The sequence below is a fragment of the Nicotiana tabacum genome, chromosome 6 (genome assembly GCF_000715075.1).
Source record: "Nicotiana tabacum cultivar K326 chromosome 6, ASM71507v2, whole genome shotgun sequence".
NCBI lineage: Eukaryota > Viridiplantae > Streptophyta > Magnoliopsida > Solanales > Solanaceae > Nicotiana > Nicotiana tabacum.
In genome coordinates, this window is record NC_134085.1 from 65,655,417 (window position 1) to 65,668,240 (window position 12,824).

General features: G+C 37.7%; 1 protein-coding gene across 1 annotated transcript; it reads right to left on the bottom strand.

Annotated features, from left to right (window-relative positions):
• Positions 1-11,016: 11,016 nt before the first annotated feature.
• Positions 11,017-11,930, bottom strand: LOC142181864 (uncharacterized). The gene is made up of 2 exons (XM_075255490.1): positions 11,508-11,930; positions 11,017-11,385 (listed from the first exon to the last, which is right to left on the bottom strand). Exons 1-2 carry the CDS (start codon positions 11,928-11,930, stop codon positions 11,017-11,019), a joined length of 792 nt encoding a protein of 263 aa, XP_075111591.1.
• Positions 11,931-12,824: the final 894 nt, after the last annotated feature.

Genomic DNA, 12,824 nt, shown 5'->3' on the forward strand with positions numbered 1-12,824 from the left:
AACATTACATTTTTTTGGAGGGAATATTATATTTTAGCCAAATATTTTGTTGGACTTTTAGAGCATATTTATAAAGTGTTGCTTTTCAAATTATAATAAGAGCACGCTTAAAAAGGGTGCCACATACTCAAGTAAATGTTGCCAATTATTTTATGATTTAGCAATATTCAATAAGTGTGGCCTAATAAATTAAAGAGCACATTTTACAAGCGTAGCCAAATTTTCTGTATCCAAAAGCTCCATACAAAGGCCACCCCTTAAAAGTGTGCCCAAATATATTTTTGGGCACACTTTTCAGGCGTTGTCTAAAACTAGTGTTGCGTTAGACCATAATTGTTGTAGTGTTAATGCATATTTATCCCTTGCTTTCCTATGGTCTCAAATATTTCAAGTCCTTTCTCAGCATTCCCACAAGTGAAGTAGTTGTTCATTAAAGCCAATTAGTCAAGCTAGAAGTACTACTTATCTATTTTATGATAATCTAAATAGCTAACTTAGCAAAAGGCAAATATTTACGTAAAGGAGATGAATAGGACAATACTATTAAGGGTTATAGCATTGAATCTGACTTCTAAAACCTTTTTGACACAACACTCTTTATCTATTTCTGGACATATACAAATAAGAAGGTAGTATAGCAACGAAAAGGCCTCCTGTCACACAAATCTTGTAATTGTGACACCTCCGATCTTATTTAAGAGTCATCAAAAGGGTAAAGAGGGTGCTGCCACGTGGGGTAGGGAAATTTTAATCTTTATCCAACTTATTAGTTAATTAGGTAATATCTCATTACCCGATAATTAATCAATTACCCGCATAATTAAGAATTATTTTCACTTACTTGAATTATTACTCACTTTTCACATACCTTATACACCTTACTATTATGGTCATGTGGTACCTTGTATGGTACTAGTTCATAAATACCGAATATTTTAGCTCGAGCCGTATTTTATCCCAACATGCCAAACTTGGACGAAAATTCATTTTCTTTGACTTGCTCCCCATTTCACCTTTACTAACCACTTGTGAAATGGCATAATCCTTATAATATCCAAATAATCTTTTACTTGGACTAATGTCAATTACCTTACGATAAATTTTACGTACAATACTTCAGGGTGCAACATCGTCGTAACTTAATACTACGAAACGTGATATTGACATAATACTGCAAGGTGTAACATCATTCCTCCCTTTTGGAACATTCGTCCTCGAATGTTGACTAATGCTCTTATCATTTTCATAACTTATATCTTCCGAATACTTTAGAACTTTCGTTGCCATCTAGGCGACTGTTCTGTGAATAAGTTCAAAGTCCAATGCATTATCCCCTTAGGCCTCCTTCTCACCCCATAACTTGTAGTTGGAATCCTTCCAATCCCCTAACTATTGTTTCCTTTCATCATGCAGCCTATACAATTTTGACTTTGTAAGTGTGCCCAATCTCTAGGCATCATATGTAGATCTTGGTAAGATTTCCCTTTGGGCATCTATGAGTATACTGAAGTTCTTTGCTCGGTACTTTGTTGAATTCACGAATATTTATCTCATCGCATAGGTCCGTTTAGCCATATGTATGAATTTACTACCATAATTCTTACTTTAATTTATCGTTGCTGAGGTCTGCTACCAAATCCCAACTTACTCTCGTTGCTTATTTCATATGTATAAATTTACGTCCTTTAATGCTCCTCATTACTGCTCATCTTTAGAATGACGGCCTAATCTCATCTCATACTTTGTGACTTTTGTCCATCCATTATTGATTCACCTCAATATTAATCTATAATATACCACTGATAACTTGAAGCTTCTTATGCAATACTTTGCCACTAGGGCTTACGTCATATCAAGGAATATTCGAAGTAATTTTTCTGATTCACTTAGCGACGATATTGTACTTCAATAACCGTATTCTATAGCATCCCAAGGTGATTCTCTTACATGAGTATTTTAATCCCGTACAATTCATGAATCTCTTTTCTCTTTTTTTTAAAATTATTACTCAATCGAAGGCCGAAACGCCATCCTTTATCTATCACAATTACATCCTCATTCTGCCACCAGGGCAGCATCCCATCTCTTCTAAATGCTACTAGTCTTAGACTCGTTTGAGTTCATTCAGGCTAAATTGAGCTTTCTATAACTTAGAGGAACTATCAGCTCCTTTGTTTTTACGGGCTTAGTCCGAGGATTTATCCATTTTTGTCACCTTCTCACTTGCCCTCTTCTTATCCTTACTCCTGTCTTTCTAAAATCTTGTCATTCTATCATACTTTAGCTTGCGACCGACTTCCTTATGCTTTTTTGGAACATTGAGACATCACATTGTCTCTACTCTTCTTTTACTCTTTAATTAGACCTTTCGGTACTTAGAAACCATAGGCTGGAAGGTAAGCCACTGACGATGCTGCTATCATTCTTGAATACTGAATCTCAGCGCTTATAGTCTTTTACCTGAAATATGAACCATTCTCACCCATCTATACTTGAGTATTTCGTACGGTGTTCACTTTTACCTTACTTACCTTAAAATCTCGCATCGTATCTTCTATCTCTCTCATGACCTCCCTTCCACCTAGGTGTAACTTACGTCCATAACTTGAAGCTTTATTATAGTACTTGCACTTCTGGTACATATACAATCCCGTGGGAGCTTTGTACTAACTTCTTATGAGGCTTGTACTTCTTCTAACTGGCTTCCTTGTAGAGCCACTATAGATTATGGTTGTTGTGTTATTTCTCTTGAACATCTGATATTAAGAGTGGTTCTGTCATGTTCTCCACCAAAAGTTCTATAATTTTTCTAGGTCCAATAATCAGACTCCTAATTTACTTAGGTGATATAATTCTTTAGTTTCTTCTTCCTTCTGATCAGCCTATATGCTGGCTCAAGTTATCTTCCAATCTGAGGCTCATGGTATTAGTTATTACTTTAGCCCTTCATGGACGCTATGAAATATCCATGACACAATCTTCTAACAATTCATTCCTTTCTCTATGCCTTGGGCTTAGTTCTTTCTTTTATCTTATATCGGAGTCTTCTATGGCCGTATGATTGTCAACAAATATGATGCCTGGATAATGCTCCAAAATCTTGAGTGTATCCATAACGTACTAACTCTGGATCATTGATCAAATATTTTTTTTGTTCCATCTTAGCTTTCTTTCAACGTAAGCTGTTACTTTTCCTAGTCTTTCTTCCCCCTTGTTGCGTCCATACTTAGCTTATCTTAGTGCCCACACTTGCCAGAGTTTTTATACAACTCATATGATCTCAAATATTACCTTTAACTTTTACTTCCCATTCATTAGCCACGGTAGGTGCCACTTTCCTTTGGAATGCTTACAATGTTGTTGTGAGATTGTTGTTACACGACCATTTCCTCTTTAGGTCATTCTGCTTAGGTTGAATCCTTCTTTCTTATCTCCTCAGCTAGTCTTCCGTTGTAGTACTTAGGGAGAACCCTTGACTCTCGTAAAGTTGTGAGCTTATTACGGACCTTTTTGATGTTCTTACTTGCCTATAATCATCTGTAGTTGCTTACTTCCATGCCCTTGTGCTTGTATGGTTGCTTCTGAACTAATATTTTGACTGCCTTCCCAGTGACACTTTCTTTTATCCCCGTAACACTCATACGGTACCTTTAACTACCCCGACTCTTGTTTGAATATATCTCAAGTATTATAATAATATTCTTCGATGCTAAATTCTCCATGTTGGGTCCTACTATGTTTATCTTACACGATTTGATGACTTGTCTGTAACCTCCTGTTTAGCCATAAATGAGATCTTCCTAATCAATTACTAACTACTCGTTGGACCATTCTCGTATCAATATTCCTCGTAATATTTCTTGGGTTATTTACTTTGTTTTAACTTACGTCTCGCACTGGCTCCTTATTTATTAATAACAGCTCGGGCAGGAACCTTTGCTTCCTCTCCTTGATGTCGTGTTTGCACAATATTCTTGAATCGTAGCGTATTTGTAAGATTTGGATAAATGACATCTCATTCCTCTTTCATTTATCGCATTCTTCCTTTACCATTCCATAATCACTAGAACCACTTAATTCTGGCTTAATGCCATATTACTCAAAATTCCCCCCTTTAGGGGTGTACTAAAAGCTGAAGCCACGAGGATCTACCTATATATGTTTTACTTCTTCATCTTTGGCGTCGTTTCTCAACATCAATGATCCTTACTCGCCTTGCGGCAATTCTTCTGTACCAAGGATGACAAATTCCCTTACTCGTGAGGGTGACACTTAGCGTAACTGACACATGCAGTCTCTTAAGCTTAACTTTGCTCACATTGCTTGTTCTAGGAAAGCGTCTCCCCGAATTATTATTCTCTGAATTCATCGTGAATCCTCTTATGTGGTCCCTTCTATTACCGCCGGAACGAAATCTGAAATTCCCCATGATGTTGAGTACTTCCCAATCATTCAGTCCCTAATTCATATTTAGTTTATCCTGTTTACCAGTCCATACTGATTTCTGTTATTCTGGGGATTAACTCTCCGCTCTGGTAGTCGCATTGGAGTCACAAACTTATTTCTGGAAATGAGGATATAACCTTATGTCCTATACTCTTTCGTTGTCTTAAGGCCCATCACCTTTCGTCTTTTCCTTCATTTGATTATAGGTTCTGTAACACTCTACCATTTTCATCTATGTATCACACCTTATTCATAATGCTTCCTTATCTCTCTTCTCATTACTCTGCTAATATTTCTGAATATCTCTTTTCTTGTGAAAACTTCAATACGACATTCCTTCGCTTTTAGCTTCTCTTTGCTCTATCATATGGCTCTTTGGGTTGCTCAACATCCTCGCTCTACTAGGGATGAGATCCACACTTAAGGTAATATTTATCCCATCCAGGCTTTCAGTGTCTATCTTCTGAATGCTAGTATTCACATCTAATCGTAATATTCTCACCATCTGGGTGTCTCACAAGAAGATCTATTGGCACATTTGTAATACCCTTCGAAAATGCCAACAAATAAAAGTAATCCATTTACCAATTTGGGTTACTCTAACCCTAACCGGATCTTGATATCTCATCCTTCTCTTAACTATACCTATTAGCCCCCAAAGGGCATAACTGAAATAGGTGTGACCAATTGTACATACCTCTACCTCAATTATAAACGTTGTTAACCTTCACTAAATGGGCGCCTCATACCCTTCTTCATCTTGCTTCATTTGCTTGTTGAAACTTGTGTTTATCTTCTTAATCTCTCATTGTCTTTCACCAAAGAGGGGGATAGGCATTCTTGCCTTAAGGCTCCTTATCAAGAGGCTTACACCTTTTAGTACGCACATGATCTGCTGAAGACCTTATATTTACTTATCATAAGCATGATACAAAGTCGAGTTCCTGTAATTCAACACTTCCACAGCTATATCTCTTATCGATCATCTTTCTGAACGTAGGCATCGTCTTATTACGAATAAAAATAGAATTTTGGAATTTGAATCCTTATAAGTGAGCTCTACCACATGATCTAGAGTAAGAAGAAAGAGTGACAATCCTAAATGCCATGTAGCCTCCTGCTTATAAGTATGGTGCACGACACACCCATAAACAAGACTCTACTAGACACGGCTTGTAGACTCCCTAGGACAAAACTGCTCTGATACTACTTTTGTCACGACCCAAACCGATGGGCCGTGATGGGCACCCGGTACCTTACTCAACCGAATACCAATGTAACGTATCTTTCTTATTACATCATCATATACATGTGACATACAGGCCTAATAGGCCAACATAATCATTTGTAAACTCAAAACATATGCCGACAAGGCCGTACAATCTTTCACGTACACGACATATGTCTACAAGCCTCTAAGAATACATAAATATCATAAAGGTCGAGACAGAGTCCCGCCATACCAAACAATATACATCTAACTCATACTAACCAAACAAGCAACTCCGAAGCAAATGGAGCGCACTAACATCTTCCGCTGAGCTGATAGCCTACATGGGGGCTCTCGACCTGTCTATCTGGACCTGTGGGCATAAAACGCAGCGTCCCTAGGCAATAGGGATGTTAGTATGAATAATGTACCGAGTATGTAAGGCACATAAATAAATACATAAGAGACATGGAAGAAATATAGAGTACATGACTCAACCTGTAAATCTGAATAACTTTGTAAATCATAAATTACTTTTAGCATCATGCATATGCGTATGAATGTCATGTCGTGCATAGGTACATGTTTCATAACATCATCAGCCTCTGAGGGCATCCCATCATATCATATCGGCCATTGTGGGCAAAATCATCATCGTATACCAGCTGATCAGGTGGTGGTGCGTATATAACGCCATAACCTTTCCCATATCCCATATACATATATACATACATATATACGCGTATATAACGCCGTTTGAATTATATTTACATATATATGCATATATATCGCCGTTTAAATCATATTTCAGCCACTGTGGGCAATATCATCATCATATACCAGCTGATCAGGGGGTGGTGTATATATAACGCCATAACCTTTTCCCATATCCCATATACATATATTTACATATATACGCATATATAACTCCATCTGGTCATGGGTCAATGCACATATATAAATGAGTGAAATGTATGACAAATACATAATACTCTCGATATTCCTTCCGGATAAATTTTTCCAACTGCGTATTATTCTGAGACCCACGAGCAGAAGATAATATATTATGACACATGGAAATTCAAGAACATAATACTTCTATGAGTCATGTATAAAATTTGTGCATTTGCACGTTTCGTTCGTATCGTATGGATCATACCAAAAGAAAGAAGGGATAGCCTTAACATACCTGGAGTAGAAAAAATCCGTATGATATTCTTAAGAAGGTTTACACCTTACTCTAATTATTCAAGGAAAGTGTCTAGAGACCTGTGTCTCAACCGACTAAGTTTCCAGTAAAAAAGAAGATCGCTCACTGTTTCTTCCTTCGACATTTCTCTAGTGCAGCTCTCCGATTTAAATCTCATCTTTCTTTTCTATTAGATTGTACTTTATCAAATAAGCCATTTCTTTCAAGACCAATCAGTAGGACACAGTAAGTACTTAATGCCATATTTATCCCTTGCTTTCCCATGGTCTCAAATATTTCAAGTCCTTTCTCAGCATTCCCACAAGTGAAGTAGATGTTCATTAAAGCCAATTAGTCAAGGTAGAAGTACTACTTATCCATTTTATGATAATCTAAATAGCTAACTTAGCAAAAGGCAAATATTTACGTAAAGGAGATGGATAGGACAATACTATTAAGCGTTATAGCATTGAGTTTGACTTCTAAAACTTTTTTGACAGAACACTCTTTATCTATTTCTAGACATATACAAATAAGAAGGTAGTATAGCAACGAAAAGGCCTCCTGTCACACAAATTTTGTAATTGTGCCACCTCCGATCTTATTTTAAGAGTCATCAAAAGGATAAAAAAGGTGCTGCCACGTGGGGTAGGGAAATTTTAATCTTTATCCAACTTATTAGTTAATTAGGTAATGTCTTATTACCCAGTAATTAATCAATTACCCGCATAATTAAAAATTATTTTCATTTACTTGAAATATTACTCACTTTTTACATACCTTATACACCTTACTATTATGGTCATGTGATACCTTGTATGGTACTTGTTCATAAATACCGAGTATTTTAGCTCGAGCCGTATTTTATTCCAACATGCCAAACTTAGACGAAAATTCATTTTCTTTGACTTGCTCCCCGTTTCACATTTGCTAACACTTGTGAGATAGCATAATCCTTATAATCTCCAAATAATCTTTTACTTGGACTGATGTCAATTACCTTACGACAAATTTCACATACAATACTTCAGGGTTCAACATTATCGTAACTTAATACTATGAAATGTGATATTGACGTAATATTTCAGGGTGTAACATCGTAGAAGCGGAAGGAGCCAAGGAAGGCAGGAACCGCAGAAGCGGATAAGGAACCGCACCTGTGATGGCGCAGGTGCGGGTTGTGAATCGCAGATGCAAAAAGTGAAAGCTTAAGTGATGACCGCAGAAGCGGCGCATGGGACCGCAGAAGCGGTTCCGCAGGAGCGAGTACTGGACCGCAGGTGCGAAAAGCCTGGGCCAGAAGGTATAAAAGGATTCCTTCGCAATTTTTAAGTTGTTCTTCACCATTTCAAATAGGCTTTGGAGCTTCTTGGGAGATTTTGAAGAGGGATTCATGGGATAACGTCTGGAGGTAAGATTTTTGAACCTAATAATCAATCCTAAGGCATTATTTCACTGATTTGGCCTAAGATTAATGGAAATTAAGGGTTAAAAATTGGGGATTAGGGCTTGGTATTGGAGACCTTGACTTGAGGTTTTGAGGGGCCATTTGTGGTCGGATTTTGGGACTTTTTATATGTATGAACTCATGCGGAGATAAGGAATCTATTGATGTAAATTTTATCGAATTCCGAGACGTGGGCCTGGGGGTCGGGTTTTGGTTACTTTCGGGATTTATGTTGTAAATTGATTTTTTCCGCATGCTATATTCTGAGGGTATGAAAACCTGGATTTCACATTTTTGTGCTATATTGAGGTGACGCACACGCTAGATGACGAGAGTGGGGTCGTGCACCGTTGGGGATTGTGACTTAGTCCATCCCGAATGACTATTTTACCGCGTATTTGATTGAAAATTGTTTGCTATCATCATTATTTTGGGCTGAATGCCATATTTGGGCCTCGTGCCAACTATTTGGACCCTTAGGGGACTTTTACTGCTATTTCCTCGCTGCTTTGATTTTATATCCGTACTCAGTCATGCTATATTCTACTGTTGTCATAACTCATCCATGTTTACTCTATTTTAACACATTAAATGATATTTTCGGATGAGCATCATGTTTTACTATTGCCCGAGCGGTTTATGAGATTTTGACTGAGTAAGGCCGAGGGCCTGTGCTGTGAGGATACTTATGGGATCGAATTGCACACCGCAGCAATGCGTTACTGATTATGATTATAAGGCCGAGGGCCTGAGTTGTACACCACAAGATGGCTTGATATGAGGTCGAGAGCCTATTGATTATGCCACAAGATGGCTTGATATTGTGCTTGGGCCGTAAGGGTCCCATCCCGGAGTCTATACACCCCCAGTGAGCGCGGGTACCCATTGTGATATGAGATATAGCCCGAGGGGCTGGTGTTGTTCCATGTTGTTGCCCGAGGGGCTGATTTTATTGGTATTGTGCCCGAGGGGCAGTTTTTATATGTTTATCTTTCTAGCTGCCTGTCATTTAATTGTTTAACTGTTAAAAAGGTATTTAAAAGAAGCTTAAACTGAACTAAGGTGTTTTTATGAGATTTCACTATTTTATGGCACTTTACTGGTTTTACTCTGCCTCTTTATAGTATGTTGTTGTGTTTTTACGTGATTTCTTATCGCTCAGTCTTCATTTATTGTTACTACTCACTGAGTTGGAGTACTCACTTTACTCCCTGCACCCTGTGTGCAGATTCAGGTGCTTCAGGTCCTGCTAGCGAGGGTTGATAGCTTCCAGCAGATTTTCGAAGTCCACTAGGTAGCTGCTCGGCGTTCACAGCCCAATGTTTCTCCCTCTTATCATTATATCTTTCCCTTGTATTGGATTTTGTAATAGACTGTGTAGTCCCTTTTTCATATTCCTAGACTTATATTAGATGTTCATTACTGGTGACACCCCGATGTCGGGCTGTGTTTGGTTTTCCGCAGTTATTATATTTCACTATATTATGGAATTTATCATGTTTAATGACTTAATTATGAATTATTATCTATTAATTTAATTGGGTGTTGTGTTGGCTGGCCTTGTCTTCACGAAAGGCGCCATCACAACCGGATCTGGGTTTAGGGTCGTGCCAAAATCACGTGTTGACAAATGCATGCTTGCATGACAAAGTTTTCTATGCCATAACCATGGATCATCAAACATGGATGTTAAGCAAATATGACCATCTATCTTTTCAAAACCATCAAGGATATAAACATTTCCATACCCTTTTCTTGGGAGGACTGTTTTATCTGTCTCGTCTTCAATAGCACAACCTGTTTTCTTAAAATTTTCCTCATATCCTGAGTCGCATAGTCGACTTATGCTCAGGAGATTGTAGTTGAGTCCATCAACGAGATAAACTTCAGTGATGCCGTGGTTGTTATTGAAAGGGATTATTTCAGTACCAATTATCTTTCCCTTTAAGGCATCCCCAAATTTAACTCTTCCTCCATCAATTTTTGTAACTTCTTTGAACAGGTTTTTATCACCTGTCATATGACTGGAACACGCACTGTCTAAGTACCATTTTCTTTTGCGGCTTATTCTGGGTGTTCCTGCAAAACATAGTCATTACTTTCTTTTAGGTACCCAAGCTTTCTTGGGTCCTGGAGGGTTAGTATTACTAGATTCAGAATTATTTTTTGGTTTCCAAATCCATCCTGAAACATTTGCTTTACGAAAGCGACAAAACAAATACTTATGTCCACTTTTGTTACAGTAGTGACACGTAACTTATGACCTACTTTTAGGTCTTTCACTAGTGTTAGTACTAGTGGACTTTGTTCTAGCTGGTCCTTTTCTAGTTGACTTGTAAGTCGCCTGGTTTGACCTGACAGAACTGTGACTGGTAGATTTGCGCATGCCATTGAGTTGCATTTGCGATTCCTCAAATTCTTCTTAAAGTACTTCATTTTCGATTTCACATACTTCATGTTTGAGTTTCTAGTCTTTAACTTCTTTATTGAGTCTCCTAAGCTCATTCATCATTTTTTGAAACTCTTTCAAAGTTAAATCAAGAATATCCTGCAATTCATTGCATCTTTCATAATTATAAGTTCTTACCTCACTTGTTTCACCTTGTGCCATTAAACAGTTCTCATTATCATCTTTGCATTCGTCATCTGAAGTGTCCTCATCCATCCAGCATCCTGAGGATTTGTTTATCTCTTTTTCCAGCATCGTCATGAAGCAAAGATTTGCTATCTCTTCATGTTCTGAACGTCTTCATCGCTCCAGCTTCCAAAGAATTTGTTCTTGTTAAAGCCTCTGGAAATTTTCCTTTTTAGATCCGGACACTCAGCCTGAATGTGTCCAAATCTTCCACACTCATAACATTTTCCATCATTCTTGTCATGTTCGTTGTATTGCCTGGATTGCCTAGGTGAAATTCTTCCTTTCCTCGTATTCCTGAATCTTCTCATTAAGCCATCCATGTTTCTTGACAGCATAGCAATCTCTTCTTGTAGAGCTTCAGGATCATCATCGATTTCATTTTCAGCTATTTCAGTTGAGGCCTTGAATGCTACTGTTTTCCTATTTTCTTCTTGGCTAGTCTTCTTGAGATGTGTCTTTCAAAGGCTATGATTTCTCCTTGTAGTTCATCATAGGATAACTTATTTAGATCCTGATATTCAAGTATGACTACTTTAGTCTGCCAAGTGGTTGGTAGGCTTCTGAGAATTTTTCTGACTTTATCACCACTTGTATAAGGTTTTCCAAACGTTTTTAGATCGCTAATTATTTTGCTGAATCTAGCAAACATCTCTTCAATAGACTCTCCTTCTTTCATTGAAAAGAGTTCGTAATCATGAACCAACATGATGATATGTGTTTCCTTTACTTTGTTGGTTCCTTCGTATGTAACCTCATGCTTGTCCCACATTTCTTTGATTGTGTCACATCTAGAGATTTTCTCATACTCTTCACCACTTATGGCATTATAAAGCAGGTTTATTGCTTTATTGTTAACTTGTACCACTTCCATTTGCTCTTTTGTATATGAATCTATATCTTCAGGATCAGCAAGTGGTGGAGTAACAGCTGGCAGGGGATAGTTCCCCTTTTTGATGACTCTCCAAACTTTAACATCGTATGCCTTGGCATAGATCTCCATACGCACTTTTTAGTGAGAGAAATATTGGCCATTTAAGTACGGTGGTCTAACTTGTGAAGTTCCTTCCTGGAAGAGAGCTCCTATGATAACTTGATTTGCCATGATCTTTTCTCACAAGCTGTTAAGCAAAAGAAAAATGTGAGTCTTGCTCTGATACCAATTGAAAGTACAAGAGGGGGGTGAATTGTATATTTTTTAAACTTAATCTCTATAAGTTGACTGGTTTTTCAATTAGTCGACTAGATGCAATAGACTAAAAGTTGTAATAACAGGTATAAGATGCAGAAAGTAAATGCAGGAACTAAAGACATCGAAATTTTATACTGGTTTGGATTCAATGTGAATCCTAGTCTAGTCCCCTTGGGTTGCAAGAGAGTTCTCTTTAATGAATGCGTTTCTTCGAGTACACTGGAAATGGCGTGATAGTTCAGTTCCTATATCACTCGTCTCTTTTGATACATCGTTGTTCTCTCTTTCATCTCTAACTTGTTACACAGTAGGTCTTAAAGAGCTACAATGTTTGTTTGTAGTAGAACAAAGAGAGGGTGTTTGGTTCGATCAAGGTATGTCTAGCTAGGTGTGATTACAGGTTTAAATACTTTGAGAGAGAGGCTTGAATTCTAAAGAGATTTGATCCTTGGAAAGAGATTGATTCTTTCCAAGAACAAAGTTGTTCTTCAACGGCTCTGTTGAACTCGGGATCTTGGCCTTCTATATTTAGACACTTGATGAATATGTAGTGAGATCTTGATTTATCTGATTCCTTGAGTTTTGCTATGATTGATTCCATTTATATCTTCTGTGATTTCGTCTTCCTTTAATCGCGCCTATATTCCGTCAATCTTGTAACTCAATCCATACGTTTCCGTACGTTCTTTTATCAATGATTTCGCC

Excerpts from the sequence above, each read along its gene's own strand:
- LOC142181864 (XM_075255490.1), bottom strand. The coding sequence starts at position 11,930 with ATGGAGATCTATGCCAAGGCATACGATGTTAAAGTTTGGAGAGTCATC. Across the intron at positions 11,386-11,507 it reads CTTATACAAGTGGTGATAAA|ACACATCTCAAGAAGACTAG; the intron begins GTCAGAAAAATT and ends AGCCTTTGAAAG.